Genomic DNA, 24,239 nt, shown 5'->3' with positions numbered 1-24,239 from the left:
CAATTCATTTCCTGTCTGAATATAGATTAGTTGTACTATAGATTAGATATAAGGTAAGATGGAGGGAGACAGACCTTGTCTGGACTGAGCTGGAAGTCTGGCTTGAGGAGATAGAGGCTCTTGTCCACGGTGGCGACACAAACGCAGGAGCCCTTCTCACCACTGACACGCAGACTGATATGGTCACCTGGCATCGACTCATTGGTGGACAGAGAGACAGACACCTACAGAAAATAGGCGATACAAAAAAAATATACAGATCACATTTTAATGTCACATGCACAAGTACAGTGAAATGCCTTGTTTGATTGGAGACATCATCCACAGAGACTTTCAACTGAACTGTGAGTGCTCCTGTGAGAACCATAGCTGAAGCCGTGATGTGATGTCTTTATGGTCAGGTGTCAACAGTTAAATGCAGGGCTTGAAGACAGAGAATGACAGCCCTAAACTGTCACACCCCAAACCGGTTTTCACACACTAGCCCAAATTAGCCCTGGTAATGTGTTCCACTGGTCTCCAAATCCAACCCTTCATCATCCTGCCTGTCATGACCCCATTCATTGCCACACGCACGCATGCACGCACACACGCACGTGTAACGGATGTGAAATGGCTAGCTAGTTAGCGGTGGTGCGGGCTAATAGCATTTCAATCGGTGACATCACTCGCTTTGAGACCATGAAGTAGTGGTTCCCCTTGCTCTGCAAGGGCCGCGGTTTTTGTGGAGCGATGGGTAACGATACTTCGAGGGTGACTGTTGTTGATGTGTGCAGAGGGTCCCTGGGTCGAGCCCGGCGAGGGGACGGACTAAAGTTATACTGTTACACACACACACAGTCTCTGTCTCATCATGTCCATGCAGGTAGCCACACACACACCTCCCCCTACCTCACTGATTGCATACCAGGTTGCAGTAAAATATCCAGGGAAGGACTTAACACACCCCACCTAATGCAGCCAGCAACTAGGGAGCTCATGGGCCAACACAGCTGGTTGTTTACAGGAACTCACTGGCACTGGGGATCCCACTGTAGTATAGAATGGGACTTCAGTCAACTATGGTACTCAAGTCAACTGGAAACCGCACAAAAATAGTGGGCAACGTCTCTGTCATCCCAAACTGAACGTGGTCTGGTTGCCTGTGTGTTTCTGTTTAGCCATGTCCTTTGTTGCCTGGCAGGAGTTGGGGTTAGGCAGACTGGCAACCATGATAGACCTACCTATCATTCTCACAGAGAATGGGAGGACTGGGTGTACAGGGAGGACTGTGTGTACGGGCAGGACTGTGTGTACAGGGAGGACTGTGTGTACAGGGAGGACTGTGTGTAGAGCGAGGACAGTGTGTACAGGGAGGACTATGTGTACAGGGAGGACTATGTGTACAGGGTGGACTATGTACAGGCAGGACTGTGTGTACAGGGAGGACTATGTGTACAGGGAGGACTATGTACAGGCAGGACTGTGTGTACAGGCAGGACTGTGTGTATAGGGAGGACTGTGTGTAGAGGGAGGACTGTGTGTACAGGCAGGACTGTGTGTACAGGCAGGACTGTGTGTACAGGCAGGACTGTGTGTGCAGGGAGGACTATGTACAGGCAGGACTGTTTGTACAGGCAGGACAGTGTGTACAGGGAGGACTGTGTGTACAGGCAGGACTGTGTGTACAGGCAGGACTATGTACAGGCAGGACTGTGTGTACAGGCAGGACTGTGTGTGCAGGGAGGACTATGTACAGGCAGGACTGTTTGTACAGGCAGGACAGTGTGTACAGGGAGGACTGTGTGTACAGGCAGGACTGTGTGTACAGGCAGGACTGTGTGTACAGGCAGGACTGCAGGACTGTGTGTACAGGCAGGACTGTGTGTACAGGGAGGACTGTGTGTACAGGGAGGTCTGTGTATACAGGGAGGACTGTGTGTACAGGGAGGACTGTGTGTAGAGGGAGGACTGTGTGTACAGGCAGGACTGTGTGTACAGGCAGGACTGTGTGTACAGGGAGGACTATGTACAGGCAGGACTGTTTGTACAGGCAGGACAGTGTGTACAGGGAGGACTGTGTGTACAGGCAGGACTGTGTGTACAGGCAGGACTGTGTGTACAGGCAGGACTATGTACAGGCAGGACTGTGTGTACAGGCAGGACTGTGTGTACAGGGAGGACTGTGTGTACAGGGAGGAGGACTATGTACAGGCAGGACTGTGTGTACAGGGAGGACTGTGTGTACAGGCAGGACTGTGTGTACAGGGAGGACTGTGTGTACAGGCAGGACTGTGTGTACAGGGAGGACTGTGTGTACAGCGAGGACTGTGTGTGCAGGGAGGACTATGTACAGGCAGGACTGTGTGTACAGGCAGGACTGTGTGTACAGGCAGGACTGTGTACAGTGCACAGTGAGGGATGCAAGGACTCAGAGAGAGATGGAGGTATTGTTAGGGTACCTGGTTCTCAAAGCTGGGCTGTACAGGGATCTGTAGACTGTCAGTGACGCCCTCTCCATTCTCCCTCACGTAGTAGACCAGGAGGCGGCTGAGCGGCGCCATGGCGTGGGTCACGGGGAAATGCAGCACCGACATACAGCTGTCTGTCTCGTCCTGTGGGGAGGAGGCCGCCGGATCTGGAGGGGCGTGGGAAGAGAAAGAGGGGAAGAAGAGGGAGAGAAGAGACTGAGGGGGGATTCAGAGCCATATATACAGAGTTTGACAAACTATCCTCTATGTATTCTTAGCAGAATGTATTGGAACATTTGGTACAAACATTGTGTCAATTAGTCAAAATACTCCGCTCTTCATTATGGAACAAAATAGACTTCTCATCTGGGACTCTAGTACTGACCAGAGCCACTGGGCTGCTGGGTTGTGTGGATGTTCTTGTCGAAGGTGACCGCTGCCCTCTTGCTTCTTTGGGCTGTAGCGTTGGACTGCTGCTGGCCAGACTGGATAATGTTCCCTCTGGAGGCAATCTCATAGTGTAGGGTAAAGTTACAGGGACAGGTGGACTTCAGAGTGACCTCAGCTTCCTCACCGATCTAAACACAACATTCAGAATAAACCTTTACAATATGGGCATCATAATGATTATAATAGTATAAGTAGTACTCTGTTATTACTCTTAACATACAATCCATATATGATATGTGCCCCATGTTTCAATGGTGGTGTTGGAGCCCTGATTATGTGTAATGATAGTAAAGTGGAGTAAAGTGGAGTAAAGTAGATAGTAAAGTAATCATAGTAAAGTGGAGTAAAGTGGATAGTAAAGTAATGATAGTAAAGTGGAGTAAAGTGGAATAATGTGGATAGTAAAGTAATGATAGTAAAGTGGATAGTAAAGTAATGATAGTAAAGTGGAGTAAAGTGGAATAATGTGGATAGTAAAGTAATGATAGTAAAGTGGAGTAAAGTGGATAGTAAAGTAATGATAGTAAAATGGATAGTAAAGTAATGATAGTAAAGTGGAGTAAAGTGGATAGTAAAGTAATGATAGTAAAGTGGAGTAAAGTGGATAGTAAAGTAATGCTAGTAAAGTAGATAGTAACATAATTATAGTAGAGCGGAGTAAAGTGGATAGCAAAGTAATGATAGTAAAGTGGAGTAAAGTAGATAGTAAAGTAATGATAGTAGAGTGGAGTAAAGTGAATAGTACATTAACGATAGTAGAGTGGAGTAAAGTGGATAGTACAGTAACGATAGTAGAGTGGAGTAAAGTGGATAGTACAGTAATGATAGTAGAGTGGAGTAAAGGTGGATAGTAAAGTAATGATAGTAAAGTGGAGTAAAGTGGAATAATGTGGATAGTAAAGTAATGATAGTAAAGTGGAGTAAAGTGGATAGTAAAGCAATGATAGTAAAACGGATAGTAAAGTAATGATAGTAAAGTGGAGTAAAGTGGATAGTAAAGTAATGATAGTAAAGTGGAGTAAAGTGGATAGTAAAGTAATGCTAGTAAAGTAGATAGTAACATAATGATAGTAGAGCGGAGTAAAGTGGATAGCAAAGTAATGATAGTAAAGTGGAGTAAAGTAGATAGTAAAGTAATGATAGTAGAGTGGAGTAAAGTGAATAGTACAGTAACGATAGTAGAGTGGAGTAAAGTGGATAGTACAGTAACGATAGTAGAGTGGAGTAAAGTGGATAGAACAGTAATGATAGTAGAGTGGAGTAAAGGTGGATAGTAAAGTAATGATAGTAAAGTGGATAGTAAAGTAATGATAGTAGAGTGGAGTAAAGTGGATAGTAAAGTAATGGTAGTAGAGTGGAGTAAAGTGGATAGTAAAGTAATGATAGTAAAGTGGAGTAAAGTAGATAGTAAAGTAATGATAGTAAAGTGGATAGTACAGTAATGATAGTAAAGTGGAGTAAAGTGGATAGTAAAGTAATGATAGTAAAGTGGAGTAAAGTAGAATAATGTGGATAGTAAAGTAATGATAGTAAAGTGGAGTAAAGTGGATAGTAAAGTAATGATAGGAAAGTAATGATAGTAAAGTGGATAGTAAAGTAATGATAGTAAAGTGGATAGTAAAGTAATGATAGTAAAGTGGAGTAAAGTAGATAGTAAAGTAATGATAGTAAAGCGCAGTAAAATGGATAGTAAAGTAATGATAGTAAAGTGGAGTAAAGTGGAATAATGTGGATAGTAAAGTAATGATAGTAAAGTGGATAGTAAAGTAATGATAGTAAAGTGGAGTAAAGTGGAATAATGTGGATAGTAAAGTAATGATAGTAAAGTGGAGTAAAGTGGATAGTAAAGTATTGATAGTAAAATGGATAGTAAAGTAATGATAGTAAAGTGGAGTAAAGTGGATAGTAAAGTAATGATAGTAAAGTGGATAGTAAAGTAATGATAGTAAAGTGGAGTAAAGTAGATAGTAAAGTAATGATAGTAGAGTGGAGTAAAGTGAATAGTACAGTAACGATAGTAGAGTGGAGTAAAGTGGAAAGTACAGTAACGATAGTAGAGTGGAGTAAAGTGGATAGCACAGTAATGATAGTAAAGTGGAGTAAAGTGGATAGTAAAGTAATGATAGTAAAGTGGAGTAAAGTGGATAGTAAAGTAATGCTAGTAAAGTAGATAGTAACATAATGATAGTAGAGCGGAGTAAAGTGGATAGCAAAGTAATGATAGTAAAGTGGAGTAAAGTAGATAGTAAAGTAATGATAGTAGAGTGGAGTAAAGTGAATAGTACAGTAACGATAGTAGAGTGGAGTAAAGTGGATAGTACAGTAACGATAGTAGAGTGGAGTAAAGTGGATAGAACAGTAATGATAGTAGAGTGGAGTAAAGGTGGATAGTAAAGTAATGATAGTAAAGTGGATAGTAAAGTAATGATAGTAGAGTGGAGTAAAGTGGATAGTAAAGTAATGGTAGTAGAGTGGAGTAAAGTGGATAGTAAAGTAATGATAGTAAAGTGGAGTAAAGTAGATAGTAAAGTAATGATAGTAAAGTGGATAGTACAGTAATGATAGTAAAGTGGAGTAAAGTGGATAGTAAAGTAATGATAGTAAAGTGGAGTAAAGTAGAATAATGTGGATAGTAAAGTAATGATAGTAAAGTGGAGTAAAGTGGATAGTAAAGTAATGATAGGAAAGTAATGATAGTAAAGTGGATAGTAAAGTAATGATAGTAAAGTGGATAGTAAAGTAATGATAGTAAAGTGGAGTAAAGTAGATAGTAAAGTAATGATAGTAAAGCGCAGTAAAATGGATAGTAAAGTAATGATAGTAAAGTGGAGTAAAGTGGAATAATGTGGATAGTAAAGTAATGATAGTAAAGTGGATAGTAAAGTAATGATAGTAAAGTGGAGTAAAGTGGAATAATGTGGATAGTAAAGTAATGATAGTAAAGTGGAGTAAAGTGGATAGTAAAGTATTGATAGTAAAATGGATAGTAAAGTAATGATAGTAAAGTGGAGTAAAGTGGATAGTAAAGTAATGATAGTAAAGTGGATAGTAAAGTAATGATAGTAAAGTGGAGTAAAGTAGATAGTAAAGTAATGATAGTAGAGTGGAGTAAAGTGAATAGTACAGTAACGATAGTAGAGTGGAGTAAAGTGGAAAGTACAGTAACGATAGTAGAGTGGAGTAAAGTGGATAGCACAGTAATGATAGTAGAGTGGAGTAAAGGTGTATAGTAAAGTAATGATAGTAAAGTGGATAGTAAAGTAATGATAGTAGACTGGAGTAAAGTGGATAGTAAAGTAATGATAGTAGAGTGGAGTAAAGTGGATAGTAAAGTAATGATAGTAAAGTGGAGTAAAGTAGATAGTAAAGTAATGATAGTAAAGTGGATAGTACGGTAATGATAGTAAAGTGGAGTAAAGTGGATAGTAAAGTAATGATAGTAAAGTGGAGTAAAGTGGAATAATGTGGATAGTAAAGTATTGATAGTAAAGTGGAGTAAAGTGGATAGTAAAGTAATGATAGTAAAGTAATGATAGTAAAGTGGATAGTAAAGTAATGATAGTAAAGTGGAGTAAAGTGGATAGTAAAGTAATGATAGTAAAGTGGATAGTAAAGTAATGATAGTAAAGTGGAGTAAAGTAGATAGTAAAGTAATGATAGTAGAGTGGAGTAAAGTGAATAGTACAGTAACGATAGTAGAGTGGAGTAAAGTGGAAAGTACAGTAACGATAGTAGAGTGGAGTAAAGTGGATAGCACAGTAATGATAGTAGAGTGGAGTAAAGGTGTATAGTAAAGTAATGATAATAAAGTGGATAGTAAAGTAATGATAGTAGACTGGAGTAAAGTGGATAGTAAAGTAATGATAGTAGAGTGGAGTAAAGTGGATAGTAAAGTAATGATAGTAAAGTGGAGTAAAGTAGATAGTAAAGTAATGATAGTAAAGTGGATAGTACGGTAATGATAGTAAAGTGGAGTAAAGTGGATAGTAAAGTAATGATAGTAAAGTGGAGTAAAGTGGAATAATGTGGATAGTAAAGTATTGATAGTAAAGTGGAGTAAAGTGGATAGTAAAGTAATGATAGTAAAGTAATGATAGTAAAGTGGATAGTAAAGTAATGATAGTAAAGTGGATAGTAAAGTAATGATAGTAAAGTGGAGTAAAGTAGATAGTAAAGTAATGATAGTAAAGTGCAGTAAAATGGATAGTAAAGTCATGATAGTAAAGTGGAGTAAAGTGGAATAATGTGGATAGTAAAGTAATGATAGTAAAGTGGATAGTAAAGTGGAGTAAAGTGGAATAATGTGGATAGTAAAGTAATGATAGTAAAGTGGAGTAAAGTGGATAGTAAAGTATTGATAGTAAAATGGATAGTAAAGTAATGATAGTAAAGTGGAGTAAAGTGGATAGTAAAGTAATGATAGTAAAGTGGATAGTAAAGTAATGATAGTAAAGTGGATAGTAAAGTAATGATGGTAAAGTGGGTAGTAAAGTAATGATAGTAAAGTGGAGTAAAGTAGATAGTAAAGTAATGATAGTAAAGTGCAGTAAAATGGATAGTAAAGTAATGATAGTAAAGTGGAGTAAAGTAGATAGTAAAGTAATGATAGTAAAGTGGATAGTAAAGTAATGATAGTAAAGTGGATGGTAAAGTAATGATAGTAAAGTGGAGTAAAGTAGATAGTAAAGTAATGATAGTAAAGTGCAGTAAAATGGATAGTAAAGTAATGATAGTAAAGTGGAGTAAAGTGGATAGTAAAGTAATGATAGTAGAGTGAGTGGTGTGCCTACCTTCAGAGGAGCACTGAGGCTCTGGATCTGGATGTGACACTTGCTGGGGGAGTACCAGCTGCTGATAGACAGGTAGCTGGGGAGGTACTGGTCTCCAGCCGGACGGCCATCTATAGCTGTCACCTTGGTCTGGGGCACAACACCACAGGATTTAACCCAGCAATACACTCCGGTCTCTAGACTATGACATCAAACAAAATCCTGATTGCACCTAACAGCCTCAGCCCACTAAGCTTAGCTGATAAATTGTTCAACTTTGTTGACTAGCACCTGTTTACAAACATTTTAACGGACATTTCACTGCATCTTCATTTCACATTTCTCTGTTCTCGCAAATCATAACCAACTCTCCAGCGCTCAGTTTTATGAAAAGCTCTGACTTGCCTAGTTAAATAAAGGTTAAATAAATCAATAAAAAATGATGAGAAGCTAACTAAGCCCTAACCATGTTCATTTACACCTCTCTCTCCCTCAAACTCTCCATCTCCAAGGTCTACTGACCTCCAGCCAGACGTATTGGGCAGCAGTGGGGATGGAGGGGATCTCGAATGTTGCCTGGCCGTCCCTGGACGTCAGCTCGCTGGTGTACACGTTGTCCTTAGGGGTCAGCTCCGCCTTCACACGCACCCGCACCCCATCCGCTGGGCTACCGTCAGGATAGGTTACCTCTACCTGGTGGACAGAAGGACAGGGTGGACAGACAGTCAGGTCTCTCGCATGGAGACGCATAAGTGAACCCAAGTCTTGTACAGTCCAGCTTCCCTTGATAGAGGCCATGTGAAGTCAGTGGTATGAATACCTTTGGCTGTCTCTTACCTTTCCCTTGTAGGGCAGACCAGGCTTGAACTGTTTACGAGTGTCCTTTGAGTATTTGATGTCGATACGCTGCTTGTGAACTGGGGTGGAATCATCGAACATGGTCTGCCTCCCTCCGTCCACGCTGGTCACTGACACCCACATGCTCACCGTGCCCCGGAAGTGATCAGCCACATCCAGGGGCATCATGTCTTTGACACACAAGCTGAAGGATGCTGAGCCTTTGATCTAATAATAGTGGATGAAACAGACAGACTTAAATATCTTAAATTAATCCTAAAAAGGGGAAACTCAGCAGATTTGAATGTGATTCCATTTTCCTGTTTTAGATTCTTCAACACTAGAGCTGGGTTGACTCACCTCCATGGTCTTGACCACAGGATGGCCCACCTCATGTCGGTAGTACCCAACTCCATTCACAGTCATGTTCAGTGTCATCTTCCCGGTCACAGGCTTCCCAAAGGTATACCTAAAGAGAGAAAAGTCATTTGTGTTCAAACAGGAGTAGAGCTGCTACTTTGCCTCTCGAATGCTCAAAGAACAGTATGTGTTAGAGCATCACATTAGAATGAGGTGAATCCTGTGAGTTAGTCACTCACCTGGCCTTCACGGTGGCCTGTTCACACATGTTCAGGTCCCGGATGTACCGTGGAGGGTCTATCACCAGCTCAAACTTGGGCATCACTGTGTGGAGTAGAGGAATAGGTAGAGGGGTCCACAACATGGTTATACAGTCCCAGTTCAAACCTATAAATACCACCTCAAACAGAAGGGTCTTTGAACATACACTGCATGACCAGAAGTATGTGGACACCTGCTCGTTGAACATCTCATTCCAAAATCCTGGGCATTAGTATGGAGTTGGTCCATGGTTCGGGCTAGGCCCCTTAGTTCCAGTGAAGGAAAACTTAACGCTGCAACATTCTAGACAATTCTGTGCCTTCAACTTTGTGGCAACAGTTTGGGGAATGCCCTTTCCTGTTGAGCATGACAATGTCCCTGTGCACAAAGCAAGGTCCGTACAGAAATGGTTTGTCGAGATCAGTGTGGAAGAACTTGACTCGCATGCACAGAGCCCTGACCTCAACCCCATCGAACACCTTTGGGATGAATTGGAACGTTGACTGAAAGCCAGGCCTAATCGCCCAACATCTGTGCCCGACCTCACTAATGCATCGTGGCTGAATGGAACCAAGTCCTCGCAGCAATGTTCCAACATCTAGTGGAAAGCCTACCCAGAGGAGTTGAGGCTGTTATAGCAGCAAAGGGGGTCCAACTCCATATTAGTGCCCATGATTCTGGAATGAGATTTTCGACGAGTAGGTGTCCATATACTTTTGGTCATGTAGTTTACCTTCTATGCTCACTTCGAGGAAAGCAAAAACTGAAATATGCATGAGAGCACCAGCTGTTCCGGACGGCTGTGTGATCATGCTCTCCATAGCCAATGTGACTAAGACCTGTAAACAGGTTAACATTCACAAGGCCGCAGGGCGGCAGACAGATTGCCAAGACGCGTACTCAGAACATGCGCTGACCAGCTGCCAAGTGTCTTCACTGACATTTTCAACCTGCCCCTAACCCAGTCTGTAATACCTACATGTTTCAAGCAGACCACAATAGTCCCTGTGCCCAAGAATGCCTAGGTAACCTGTCTAAATGACTATCGCCCCATAGCACTCACATCTGTAACCATGAAATGCTTTAAAAGGCTGGTCATGGCTCAGATCAACACCATCATCCAAGATACCTTGGACCCACTCCAATTCGCATAACACCCCAACAGACCCACAGATGACACAATCTCTATTGCAATCCACTTTCCTACCTCTACAAAAGGAACACCTATGTGAGAATGCTGTTCATTGACTACAGCTCAGTGTTCAACACCATAGCTCCCTCCAAGCTCATCACTAAACTAAAGACCCTGATATTAAAAACCTTCTGCAACTGGATCCTGGACTTCCTGACGGGCCGGTGGCGAGGGTAGGCAACAACACATCCACCACGCTGACCCTTAACACGGGGGCCCTTCAGGGGTGCATACTTAGTCCCTTCCTGTACTCCTTGTTGCCCCATGCCCCACGCACGACTCCAACACCATCGTTAAGTTGGCCAATGACACGACGGTGGTTGGAGTGATCACCGACAACAATGAGACAGCCTACAGGGAGGAGGTCAGAGACCTGGCAGTGTGGTGCCAGGACAACAACCTCTTCCTCAACGTCAGCAAGACAAAGGGGATGATCATGGATGAAAGGAAACCAAGGGCCGAGCATGCCCCCATTCACATCGACAGGGCTGTAGTGGAGCGGGTTGAGAGCTTCAAATTTCTCGGTGTCCACATCACTAAGGACCTATCATGGTTCAAACACACCAACACAGTTAATCAAAATGGCTACCCGGACTATGTGCATTGACCCGCTATTCTTGCACTGGCTCTATGCACACACATACTACACTGACACTCCAACACACACACACACACACACACACACACACACACACACACACACACACACACACACACACACACACACACACACACACACACACACACACACACTACATACGCTCACACACACAAAACACACACGCATATTGACGCCACACAAACACACTCACATATAGACACAAACGCTGTTGCAGCTGCTACCTAATAGCCTAGATGTACCTACATGTACATATTACCTCCACTACCTCGTACCTCTGCACATTGACTCAGTACCGGTACTCCTTGTATATAGCCTCGCTATTGTTATTTTATTGTGTTACTATTTCCTTTTTCTTGTTATTTGCGAGAAAAAAAATGCATTCTTTCATTTAAATTCTGCATTGTTGGGAAAGAGCTCGTAACTAAGCATTTCACGGTAAACCTGTTGTATTCGGAGCATGCAACAAATAAAATGTTGTTTGATTTGATAAATGGTCACTTTCAGGTAGCAAGTAGCAACTCACCATACTTCTGCACTTCAAAGGACTTGTTGTAGGTGTGCCCCTGCACTTCTACAAAGATGAACCACTCTCCAAACACGGGCTGGTCTGAGAGAGGGAAACTCATGTTGATGACCCCTGAGGAGAGAAGCAGGGGTCAAAAAAGATCAACGCCACATGAACTACAGCAGTCACTACACAGTAGATGATGATAATGATGACATAGGGAGTTTCTCACCACAGCAGAGGGGTTTAAGCCCTTTCCACTGGACCATCCGAGACCCTCTTGGGTCCTGCAACCCAGAGTATGAATACACAGTTGATCGAGAGATTCTACTTTCATCAAAGTATGCATTACTCTGTTTCTCCCTACCTGAAAGATGTGAACTTACATAAGTACTCATGAGTAAAGTTATGTAAGGGTTATGCTAATAAATATATTGGGGGTAACCCCTGCGTGATGAAATCCTACAGTAAGCTACTTCTTACATACATTGACCTGGCTCTGACTCAAGGGGAAAAACTAACACTAACGGCTGTCAATCAGTTAATTTCAGCCACTCGCACAGACACTTCCCTGACCAAGAGGGGCACGGGACTGCAGGCTGCAAGTGACAGAATAACACAAACAGCTACACAGTTTCTTAGTCACTGAGCTGAGCCCGTTTCCAGAGCTTCCTCAGACATTTTAACACCAAGCAGCATATTTGCCCAGTAAAGATACCGCAGACAGAGCACAAGAGGATGTGAGAGGGACAGAGAGAGATTGAGAAGAGAGAGAGATGGAGAAGAGATAGAGAGGAGGTGTACATCATTAGCTGGGCAAGATGTAAGGGCCAGGCTGGAACTCAAAGCCCAGGCCTGTTATCAAATTGAGCCCTTCCCTGCCCTGTAATCTCCTGCCTGGGGTTGGGAGACTAAACCCCCAATGTCCCGTGGCCCTCCCTCTAGGTCCAGGTGGTCCCTCCCTCCACTTACCAAAACGTAGGCCTCAATCTGCAACCAGGAGAAGAAGAAGAGTAAAAAAAAATGTGTCAAGGACAGCACACACATTAGACAAACTGCACAGCCACATGGCAAAATATCTACACCTCCTCCCCCCTCTCCAACAATCATCCATCTGTGAGTGCGAGCGTTGGCCTTTGCCAGCAGCAGACCTTTATAGCTCCAGCCATCAATAAACACACTGTCTACACAGCGGCAACTATATATTTGGAGCCATTTCTAAATAATTGTAGCAGAAATGGCAAGGTTTGTGACGGTAAATAGGTTACTGTACATTTAGTGTGCATTCAGGCTCAGGCCAGGTTTCCCCCACTTCACTACCCTCTGACAGAATGTTGGAAAAATAGGTGTGTGAAAACTAGCTTGATGCCACCCTTCATTTAAAGCCATAACACATCAAAGGAGAGGAGGCCAGCTGCCTGGAATCAAGGCCCACTGATAAACATTAGGTCAACACACCTGATTCTCATATTTCATATCCCATTAATTTCCTGTAAGTGGGTGTGATGTCTTGGCTTTGATGTGAGAGACTGGGTGCATTACCTTGTCATTGACCGGCCTCAGATCCGGAGTGACAGAGTACACATTGATGAGCACTGGGTTGAGAGAGGCACAGATTATTACCCATTTCAATGCATTTCTAATGTAGAGTGCAATAAACAATCCATCTCTCTCTCTTCTCAATCTCTCTCTGTCCCTCTCACATCCTCATTAGCTTTCTCCTGGGCTGCTATTAAGACTGGCTTCTTACAACACACAATGGCCGATGAATAAATCTATCTACAGTAGAGGTTTATGAGTAGGACAATGGCTGCTACTGGAAGGGCCTGGAAGGCTGAGACCTTTGTGTTTGGGCTTGTAGACTGGCTTATCCGTCTGGATGAAGACGGCTGTGCCCTTGCTGTCCACAGTGACAGTGGTGTAGTTGTGGAAGATATACCCCCGCTCAGTGATGTGGCGATTCCCCCACACCTTCAGATGGGCCTGACCTCTCAGACCACGAGGGACCTGAAACCAGGAAGGGCACATATATCTTCAGAATGCGGTACCTAACACAACACCACACAGACCCGTGTCAAACCCCTTGCTAAAGTGCCTAGCAACCACAATGGACAATACGAGACTATATTTGATAAAGACAGGGGTGGGGGTTAGAGGAGTGGAGGAATCAAGTTGTGAATGTTGGATTGATCCATTCCAGCCTTTGGGGCCTGCAGACCCTTACATGCACATCAACAGCTGTTCCATATTATATTTGAGGCTATTACCTTATTCCAAATGAATGTGCAAAAAGGCAGATGTTCACATACAAATTATGTTAGTTTTGTTTTGCATGTCATCTGTGGAATATGGTCAAACTGACTGGGATCTCACTACTGTGCAGCTGGAGCCACAACCATTTTACACTCTTGAAACAACAATTATGTTTTTATTCACAACACTACACAACAAAGATAAAAATCAATTAACAAACGATAGACAGAAATGCCATTAAACACAATGACGTCGCTCTCACCTTTAATTTGATTGTGCCTTTGTCTGAAATGGAAAAAAATGAATAAAATCACACAAAACAAGGCAAAATATTCCGATCAAAATGATTTGAGTTCTTGTGATTGTGTGGTTTGATCAAGGAACATCAACACCGGGCCTTGAGTGCCACAGTGTATACTGGTTTCCGTCCTTGCAGTTTACAGTAATCAAGAACCATAGTTATATACTGCCCGGTTAAACCTTTGATACATCACAATAAACAGTTCTGTTGAATCTCTGGCCAATCAAGGGGTCGTCACTAGTTACCACAGCCACAGATTAATAATTATGGCTAAACCCCACCTATTTCTACAATTTCTATTAATAAAATCTGACTTTAAACCAAACCATAACCACACTGCATACCTTATGCCTAACCCTGAAAAGGAAACATCATGAATTTTTACGATAAAGCCAATATTGACTTTATGACTGTCGTAACTAGTGACAACCCAATCAAGGATATCAATTAATTGCCAGAGTAAAGAAAGACCAGTGGAACTGGAGTGATGCACTCTCTGCAGGAGATACAGCTGCAGGCTCTTTCAATGAAGCGCTGAAGTCCCATCTATTTGTACTGCTGTCAAACAAATCCCACATAGATACACAATAGCCTGGTTAGACAAGCCAGGCTTAACAATAAACCCCATATCAAAAGCGACATCCGTTAAGGGCCCTGTGAGGTCAGAATATACACTGCACCCGACAGGTCAATCAGCCTCATGCTGTGTGTTCCCCTGTAAGTGTGTGTGCACTCTCAGTGTAAGAAATGGTGGTGTGTGCTCCTATGTTAGCTTGTGTGTGTGGGGGGGGGGGGGGTCCTCACCTAGCACTGTGCCATGGCTGTACGCCACTGTCTCACCCTTCACAGAGAGCTGGACCTGGACGTGCGTCTCCTCTACAGCGTTGAAGATTGTGACACTCAAGGCCTCCTCCACACCAGCGCGGAACACTGAGGGAGCAGCGATTAGGTAACCCCTAGTGTCCAGGAATGAGAGGGGTGTTGGTCAACAGACAGTGCATCATAGAAACTTACAGCCAGGGGTTCACAAATTTGGTGTTTGCTGTTTTTTTTTCATTTTCTGATAGGTAGATCATTCTTATTCCAGTATGCTTCGAGCAAGCAGCAACACCCAATATCAACACACCATCGGCCCCAACTTCACCCTCCTCCTGGCCTCCAAATATGGCTGTTTATGATGTTACACAAGACAGTATCGATATACACACACACACGCACACACAGAGTCCTCAAGGGATTTGCAAAGTGAGATCAGGTTTAATTGCGAGGATAGTAGGGACACAGTACCTGTCAGCCAAAAGAGCTCTGCTCTAGTGTTCTCGTTGGGTGGTCTGGCACCACTTCTGATGTAACCTAGTTGTTTTTTAAACATAATGACCAAGATTAAAAAAAGTCAACTCTGACATTTAGTCAAGGGAAGACGGCTGTCAGAAGGGTCGGAGGCCAAAGGTCATCTGCAGAAGCACATAAAACATTCTGAAAGTACAATTGCATTTTTACCACTGGTTGGCTGAGGACCACCGTAAATGAGAGCGGCGCAAGGGGTTCACTGGCAGTTTTTAAAGAGTTCCAGAAGTTCACTGACCTTAGTTTGGAGGCATACTAAGGTTCCATATGGAACTTTAATCAAACTATTACATGACTGTTACTACTGCATTATTACTTGCTTATTTCCCTTTTTTCACGAGTTAAAATTAACAAAAACATTTTCAAAAAGTAATCTGTGTCATTCAGGTGTGATAGTTTGTTTTCCAGACATGGGATCTCCAATTTTAAACTTTCCTCAGGATCAACCAAATTAGAATGAGCATTGAATCCACCAACCCAATTGCATGTCTTAGTATCAGATCAGGTGGTTAACATTACAGTGCTTGGGGGCCAGAGGCAATCTAAGTCACACAGAGTCATGAGAAAATCCCTTGGAAAATGGGGCTTTGGGAATAGAAAGATAATAGGAGGAAATTGACTCTCAGTGTTTGATCTGCAGCAAGTTCAAGCAGCTTTTTGATAAGCTTGCGTCAGGTGCTGAGGACCATGCTTATTTTAATGATGCATTGAACGTCACAGTGGTTTCTGCATGCCTCCTCAGAGCTCAGTCTCAAGTGCTTGAGGACTGACGTTCTTTTGTTAGGAAAGCTGGTATTAGTCCCATAGCGATCTCAATGGTGTGGTGGGCTGGGCTCCCCTCTGGAGCATTTTGCAGCACAGCTTGTAACCCTTTGAAATTATTAACACAGCAGACTTCTCCACAGTTAGTCTCTGGAATACTGTTGACAGCAGGGCCTCTTCACACTACATCACTTTGACAGCACAAACTAGGTCCAGGAGAGATACGTGTGTAGTGTAAAGAGACGGATCTAGATTCAAATCTCTATTTAAAAGATGTCTCCCACAGTACAGTGCATTTGGAAAGTATTCAGACCCCTTGACTTTTTCCGCATTTTGTTACGTTTACAGCCTTAATAAATGTTTCCCTCATCAATCTACACACAATACCCCATAATGATAAAGCAAAAAAAGGTTTTTGGAAATGTTTGCTAATTTATTACAAATAAAAAAACGAATACTTTATTTACATAAGAATTCAGACCCTTTGCTATGAGACTCAAAATTGAGCTCCGGTGAGATGTTTCTACACACACCTGTCTATATAAGGTCCCAGAGTTGACAGTGCATGTCAGAGCAAAAACCAAGCCATGAGGTTGAAGGAATTGTCCGTAGAGCTCCGAGACAGGATTGTTTTGATGGCACAGATCTGGGCAAAGGTAGCAAAACATTTCAGCAGCATTGAAGGTCCCCAAGAACACAGTAGCATCCATCATTCTTAAATGGAAGAAGTTTGGAACCACCAAGAAAGACTCTTCCTAGAGCTGGCCGTCAAGGCCAAACTAGGCAATAATGGTAGAAGGGCCTTGTTCAGGGAGGTGACCAAGCACCCGATGGTCACTGACATAGCTCCAGAGATCATCTGTGGAGATGGGAGAACCTTCCATAAGGACAACCATCTCTGCAGCAGTCCACCAATCAGGCCTTTATGGTAGAGTGGCCAGACGAAAGACACTCCTCAGAAAAAGGCACATGACAGCCCGCTTGGAGTTGCCAAAAGGCACCCAAAGACTTTCAGACCATGAGAAACAAGATTCTCTGTTCAGATGAAACCAAGATTAAACTCTTTGGCCTGAATACCAAGCGTCATGTCTGGAAGACACCTGGCACCATCCCTACGGTGAAGCATGGTGGTGGCAGCATCATGCTGTGGGGATGTTTTTCAGCAGCAGGGACTGAGAGACTAGTCAGGATTGAGGGAAAGCAAAGAATTTTACCCCTTTTTCTCCCCAATTTCGTGGTATCCAATTGTTGTAGTAGCTACTATCTTGTCTCATTGCTACAACTCCCGTACGGGCTCGGGAGAGACGAAGGCTGAATGTCATGCGTCCTCCGATACACAACCCAACCAGCCGTACTGCTTCTTAACACAGCGCGCATACAACCCGGAAGCCAGCCGCACCAATGTGTCGGAGGCTACACCGTGCACCTGGCAACCTTGGCTAGCACGCACTGCGCCCAGCCCACCACAGGAGTCGCTGGTGCGCGATGAGACAAGGAGATCCCTACCGACCAATCCCTCCCTAACCCGGACGACGCTAGGCCAATTGTGCGTCGCCCCACGGACCTCCCGGTCGCGGCCGGGAGGGACTCTGATGGCACAGCTGGCGCTGCAGTACAGCGCCCTTAACCACTGCGCCACCCGGGAGGCCCACAGAGAGATCCTTGATGAAAATCTGCTCCAGAGTGCTCAGGTCCTCAGACTGGGGCAAAGGTTCACCTTCCAACAGGACAACGACCCTAAGCACACAGCCAAGACAACACAGGAGTGGCTTCGGGACAAGTCTCTGAATGTTCTTGAGTGGCCCAGCCAGAGCCCGGACTTGAAACCGATCGAACATCACTGGAGAGACATGAAAATAGCTGTGCAGCGACGCTCCCCATGCAACCTGACAGAGCTTGAGAGGATCTGCAGACAAGAATGGGAGAAACTCCCCAAATACAGGTGTGAGTCAGTGATGGCGAGGGGATGCTATTTTGTTTGTTTTTTCGCGTTGTTCGTAACTTCTTTTGTACATAATGTTGCTGCTACAATCTCTTAAAACCGAAAAGAGCTTCTGGACATCAGAACTGAGATTACTCCCCTCAGTTTAGACTAAGAGTTTTTCTTCAATGAGTCGGACGGGAGGGATATATTACAGACACCTGACCAGGTCCAGATCCCTGTCATAGGCTGGAGAAGAAAACTGAGATTTTGCGGAAAAAGATCAGGGAGCCTTGTGAGGATCAGGCGACGAATGGCTAATCTGCCTTTGTCTTCCATCCTGCTAGCTAACGTTCAATCGCTGGAAAAAATAAACGGGACAAACTGAAAGCACGTATATCCTACCAACGGGACATTAAAAACTGTAATTTCTTATGTTTCACCAAGTCGTGGCTGAACGAAGACGTTAACAACATACAGCTGGAGGTTTATACACTCTACCGGCAGGATGGAACAGCAGCTTTTGGTAAGATACGGGGCGGGGGCCTATGCATACAGCTGATGCACAATATCTAAGGGAGTCTCAAGGTTTTGTTGATAAACTGTATACCACACTATCCGCCTAGAGAGTTTTCATCTGTATTTTTCGTAGCTGTCTACAAACCACCACAGACCGATGCTGGCACTAAAACCACACTCAATGAGCTGTATACCCCCATAAGCAAACAGGAAAACGCTCACCCAGAGGTGGTGCTCCTAGTGGCCGGGGACTTTAATGCAGGGAAACTTAAATCAGTTTTACCTAATTTCTATCAGCATGTTAAATGTGCAACCAGAGAGAAAAAAAATTATAGACTACCTTTACTCCACACACAGAGACGAGTACAAAGCTCTCCCTCGCCCTCCATTTGGCAAATCTGACCATAATTCTATCCTCCTGATTCCTGCTTACATGCAAAAATTAAAGCAGGAAGCACCAGTGACTCGGTCTATAAAAAAGTGATCAGATGAAGCAGATGCTATAGTACAGGACTGTTTTGCTAGCACAGACTGGAATATGTTCCGGGAATCTTCCGATGGCATTGAGTAGAACACCGCATCAGTCACTGGCTTCATCAATAAGTGCATTGAGGACGTTGTCCCCATAGTGACTGTACATACATACCCCAAACAGAAGCCATGGATTACAGGCAACAATTGCACTGAGCTAAAGGGTAGAGCTGCCGCTTTCAAGGAGCGGGACTCTAACCCGGAAGCTTATAAGAAATCCCGCTATGCCCTCTGACAAATCATCAAACAGGCAAAGCATCAATACAAGACTAAGATCGGATCGTACTACACCAGCTCTAACGCTCGTCGGATGTGGCAGGGCTTGCAAACTATAACAGATTGAAAAAGGAAAGCACAGACGAGAGTTGCCCAGTCACACGAGCCTACGAGGCGAGCTAAATAACTTCTATGCTCGCTTCGAGGCAAGTAACACTGAAACATGCACAAGGCCGCAGTGCCAGACAGATTACCAGGACGTGTACTCCGAGCATGCACTGACCAACTAGCAAGTGTCTTCACTGACATTTTCAACCTCTCCCTGTCTGAGTCTGTAATATCAACATGTTTCAAGCAGATCACCATAGTCCCTGTGCCCAAGAACACTAAGGTAACCTGTATAAATGACTACCCACCCGTAGCACTCACATCTGTAGCCACGAAATGCTTTGAAAGGCTGGTCATGGCTCACATCAACACCATCATCCCAGAAACCCTAGACCCACTCAAATTTGCATACCGCCCCCAACAGATCCACAGATAATGCAATCTCTATTGCACTCCACACGGCCCATTCACACCTGGACAAAAGGAACACCTATGTGAGAATGCTATTCTTTGACTACAGCTCAGCATTCAACACCCTAGTGCCCTCAAAGCTCATCACTAAGCTAAGGACCCTGGGACTAAACACTTCCCTCTGCAACTGGATCCTGGACTTCCTGATGGGCCGCCCTGAGGTGGTAAGGGTAGGTAACAACACATCCGCCATGCTGATCCTAAACACAGAGGCTCCTCAGGGGTGCGTGCTCAGTCCCCTTCTGTACTCCCTCTCTTCAGCGCTGCTGCGCCTTCTTCACCACGCTGTCTGTGTGGGTGGACCAATTCAGTTTGTCCGTTATGTGTACACCGAGGAACATAAAACTTACTACCCTCTCCACTACTGTCCCGTTGATGTGGATAGGGGGGTGCTCCCTCTGCTGTTTCCTGAAGTCCACGATCATCTCCTTTGTTTTGTTGACGTTGAGTGTGAGGTTATTTTCCTGACACCACACTCCGAGGGCCCTCACCTCCTCCTTGTCTCGTCGTTGTTGGTAATCAAGCCTACCACTGTAGTGTCGTTTGCAAACTTGATGATTGAGTTGGAGGCGTGCATGGCCACGCAGTCATGGGTGAACAGGGAGTACAGGAGAGGGCTCAGAACACACCCTTGTGGGGCCCCAGTGTTGAGGATCAGCGGGGTGGAGATGTTGTTACCTACCCTCACCACCTGGGGGCGGACCGTCAGGAAGTCCAGTACCCAGTTGCACAGGGCGGGTCGAGACGCAGGGTCTTTAGCTTGATGACGAGTTTGGAGGGTACTATGGTGTTAAGTACTTTAGCCTATTGGATTTCCTGTTATCAACCTATTGCCTGATCTCCCGGACGACGTTACTAACCTTTCCTTGCCTGTACTGTTGCCTTTTTGGACCTCCTGTGTATGACCTTCAGCCTGCCCCTGGACCCAGCTACCTGCCTCCTCCTGTGGTCCTGTACAAATAAACACCTGCTGCGCCCTGTGCTTGAAACCAGGTCCCTGTCTCTCATCGTGTTCATTACACCTTATTGTAAAATTAATTAAATAGTTTTTTTCCTTCATCAATCTAAACACAATACCCCATAATGAAGCCAAAACAGGTTATAATACATTTTTGCAAATTTATGAAAAATAAAAAACTGAAATATCACATTTATTCAGACCCTTTACTCTGTACTTTGTTCAAGCACCTTTGGCAGCGATTACAGCCTTGAATCTTCTTGGGTATGACGCGACAAGCGTCGCACACCTGTATTTGGGGAGTTTCTCCCATTCTTCTCTGCAGTTCCTTTCAAGCTTTGTCAGGTTGGATGGGGAGCCTGCGCTTAGGGTCGTTGTTCTGTTGGAAGGTGAACCTTCACCCCAGTCTGAAGTCCTGAGTGCTCTGGAGCAGGTTTTCATCAAGGATCTCTCTGTTCTTTGCTCCGTTCGTCTTTGCCTCGATCCTGACTAATCTCCCAGTCCCTGTCACTGAAAAACATCCCCACAGCATGATGCTGCCACCACCATGCTTCAGGGATGGTGCCAGGTTTTCTCCAGACGTGACGCTTGGCATTTAGGCCAAAGAGTTCAATATTGGTCTCATCAGACCAGAGAATCCTATTTCTCATGGTCTGAGAATCCTTAGGTGCCTTTTGGCAAACTCCAAGCAGACTGTCATGTGCCTTTACTAAGGAGTGGCTTCTGTCTGGCCATCTACCATAAATGCCTGATTGGTGGACTGCTGCAGAGATGGTTGTCCTTATGGAAGGTTCTCCCATCTTCACAGAGGATCTCTGGAGCTCTGTCAGAGTGACCATCGGATGCTTGGTCACCTCCCTGACCAAGGCCCTTCTACCTTTATTGCTTAGTTTGGCCAGACAGCCAGCTCTAGGAAGAGTCTTAGTGGTTCCAAACTTCTTCCATTTAAGAATGATGGAGGCCACTGTGTTCTTAGGGACCTTCAATGCTGCTGAAATGTTTTGGTATCCTTCCCCAGATCTGTGCCTCGACACAGTCCTGTCTTAGCTCCTCGGACAATTCCTTCAACCTCAAAGCTTTGTTTTTGCTCTGACATGCACTGTCAAATATGGGACCTTATATAGACAGGCTTGTGCCTTTCCAAATCATGTCCAATCAATTTAATTTACCACAGGTGGACTCCAATCAAGTTGTAAAAACATCTCAAGAACAATCAATGGAAACAGGATGCACCTGAGCTCAATTTCGAGTCTCATTGTAAAGGGTCTGAATACATATGTAAATAAGGTATTTTTGTTTTTTATTTGTAATAAATATGCAGAAATGTCTCAACCTTTTTTTTCGCTTTGTCATTGTGGGCTATTGTGTGTAGATTGATGAGTAAAAAAAATATGTAATACATTTTATAATAAGGCTGTAATGTAACAAAATGTGGAAAAAGTAAAGGGGTCTTAATACTTTCCGAATGCACTGTACGTATAGATTACATTTAGATTACTGTTGCAGTGCTATTTGGGTTGATAATTGGACCATTTCCGACATTTCTTTATTTCTTAGATTTATTTAAGTAAATGTTTTATTATGTGTGTACTTGTTTGACATTATACAGCATTGTAAGGAGCTAGTAACATAAGCAGATGTTGTAGCGGGTGCAGAGAAAAATGCTTAATTATGTACACTACCAATAAACTTTGATTTGGAGGACTGCTTTTTCTGAGTAGTGCCAATATGGCCGACCAGTGGCTTCAAAGCCTGTCATTGGCCAATACATAGAGATGTCCCTGAGATAATTAACTCAATACCAGTAATTGAAAGTTAAAGGCTTAAAATACCCACACGTGTGTGAATCATTGCATTAATCAAGTGTGCAAAACCATGTGCAAAATGGTTTAAAAATGAGAAGCTCCTGTATAGTTAGAATTTCTATCCTTATTTTGTTTGTCTTTTTACTATGGTATTTACGGTATGCTTATAGCTGCACTCAAATGAAGCAGGAATTCGTTTTTAGCCGCACCATATACAAGGATCGTCACTAGTTACCATAGCCACAAAGTCATAATTATGGCTAAACCTATTTTTGCAATTTATCTTTTTAAAATAACATTTTAAACCTAACCTTAACTCTAAATTCCAGTGCTCGACTTGGGCAGGAGCTCACTGGAGCGGAGTACCGACACCTCAAATGATCAACTGCTTGAGCGACTTTTCGTTTTATAGAATATTAGCTCAAAAGTATTGTGGAGTTCCTGCACGAAAATGTGTACCGGCACCTATTTCAGTCCAAGTCTAGCACTGACTAACACACTGCTAACATTATGTCTAACCTAACCTTTCAAAAAAAGAGCTAATTGTTTTCAGGAATTTTTAGGATATAGCCTATTTTGACTTGTGGCTGCGGTAACTAGTGGAAACACATCCAAGGCTAATGTAAACAGAAAAGTTGCAAATCTGACTATCTTTTTGTAAATGAGCTCTAAAACACTTCTTGCAGTAGAAGAGCAGTCATAGGGACCTATATACAAACGACTTTATTTTTTTAACTCCAAGTAAAAACGGGCGGACAGCACCATCAAACCAACCGCAACTAGGGCTCTGAACATGTAAAGTGAGTTTAATACATTGTTTCACATTCATGGAAGAACGAACAAACACCCTTGATAAATGCATGTCATTCCAACAACCCAGTATTCATTCCTTAAATGCAAAATGCAGCTTCTCGTTAATGATAAAAAACGATAGAAATACAAAACAATACTATTTGTAAAAGTAACACACTAGGCAGTGTTTGATCTGTTAAACTTGGTGTGAACAGAGATGAAGCATGGTGGTTTTGCTTATTACAGTAAAAATGGCAACATGTTAATTAATATACAATAAAATTAGGTCAACCACTTACTGTCTTTCTTGTGCATAACTTCTGCAGATTAATAAAGTCCACGACAGACTCAACGCTGTCCAGTAGGACCTCAACATTTTCAATAGTAGCCTACATTCAGTTTCCCGTGGGGTGGGTTATAAAGTCGCTCTCGGGAGTTCAGACTTAACTTTTTCTCAAATCTTCAAATGTACAGTAGCTTCGAACAGCCTATCATTCTTACGTAGCCTATCCATTGAAGCACTGATGTGTGGGCGCCAATTTTTGCCTCGAATCGGCAAGCGAGGATCAAGTTATCATCCCACTTCTAGAAATCCCGTTTTGGGGCAATTGGCTTTTTTCCAGTGGTGGAAAAAGTACCCAGTTGTTATACTTGGGTAAAAGTAAAGATACCTCAATAGAAAATGACTCAAGTAAAAGTAACCCAGTAAAATTATACTTTAGTAAAAGTATCAAAAGTAAAAGTACAAGGATAAATTATTTCAAATTCCTTATTTTAAGCAAAACAGACGGCCATATTTTCTAGGTTTT

General features: G+C 43.3%; 1 protein-coding gene across 2 annotated transcripts in view; it reads right to left on the bottom strand.

Annotated features, from left to right (window-relative positions):
• Positions 1-24,036, bottom strand: part of LOC139406541 (C3 and PZP-like alpha-2-macroglobulin domain-containing protein 8) — a 53,554-nt gene extending 29,518 nt beyond the window's left edge. For both annotated transcript variants that reach the window (XR_011634002.1, XM_071149231.1), the window contains exons 1-16: positions 23,730-24,036; positions 14,805-14,956; positions 13,962-13,984; positions 13,288-13,453; positions 12,989-13,041; positions 12,419-12,436; positions 11,679-11,733; positions 11,465-11,578; positions 9,106-9,190; positions 8,867-8,975; positions 8,507-8,734; positions 8,192-8,362; positions 7,691-7,819; positions 2,836-3,028; positions 2,442-2,617; positions 75-224 (exon numbers count right to left, since the gene is read on the bottom strand). Coding sequence is in view for 1 of the 2 variants with exons in the window: in XM_071149231.1 (XP_071005332.1) it covers positions 75-224; positions 2,442-2,617; positions 2,836-3,028; positions 7,691-7,819; positions 8,192-8,362; positions 8,507-8,734; positions 8,867-8,975; positions 9,106-9,190; positions 11,465-11,578; positions 11,679-11,733; positions 12,419-12,436; positions 12,989-13,041; positions 13,288-13,453; positions 13,962-13,984; positions 14,805-14,956; positions 23,730-23,806 (1,899 nt within the window). In the remaining variant the exon portion in view is untranslated. The remainder of the gene's footprint in view (positions 1-74; positions 225-2,441; positions 2,618-2,835; positions 3,029-7,690; positions 7,820-8,191; positions 8,363-8,506; positions 8,735-8,866; positions 8,976-9,105; positions 9,191-11,464; positions 11,579-11,678; positions 11,734-12,418; positions 12,437-12,988; positions 13,042-13,287; positions 13,454-13,961; positions 13,985-14,804; positions 14,957-23,729) is intronic.
• Between the last annotated feature and the right edge of the window lie 203 nt (positions 24,037-24,239).

This window comes from Oncorhynchus clarkii, chromosome 4, assembly GCF_045791955.1.
Source record: "Oncorhynchus clarkii lewisi isolate Uvic-CL-2024 chromosome 4, UVic_Ocla_1.0, whole genome shotgun sequence".
NCBI lineage: Eukaryota > Metazoa > Chordata > Actinopteri > Salmoniformes > Salmonidae > Oncorhynchus > Oncorhynchus clarkii.
This window is presented reverse-complemented; position numbering and strand designations above follow the sequence as displayed.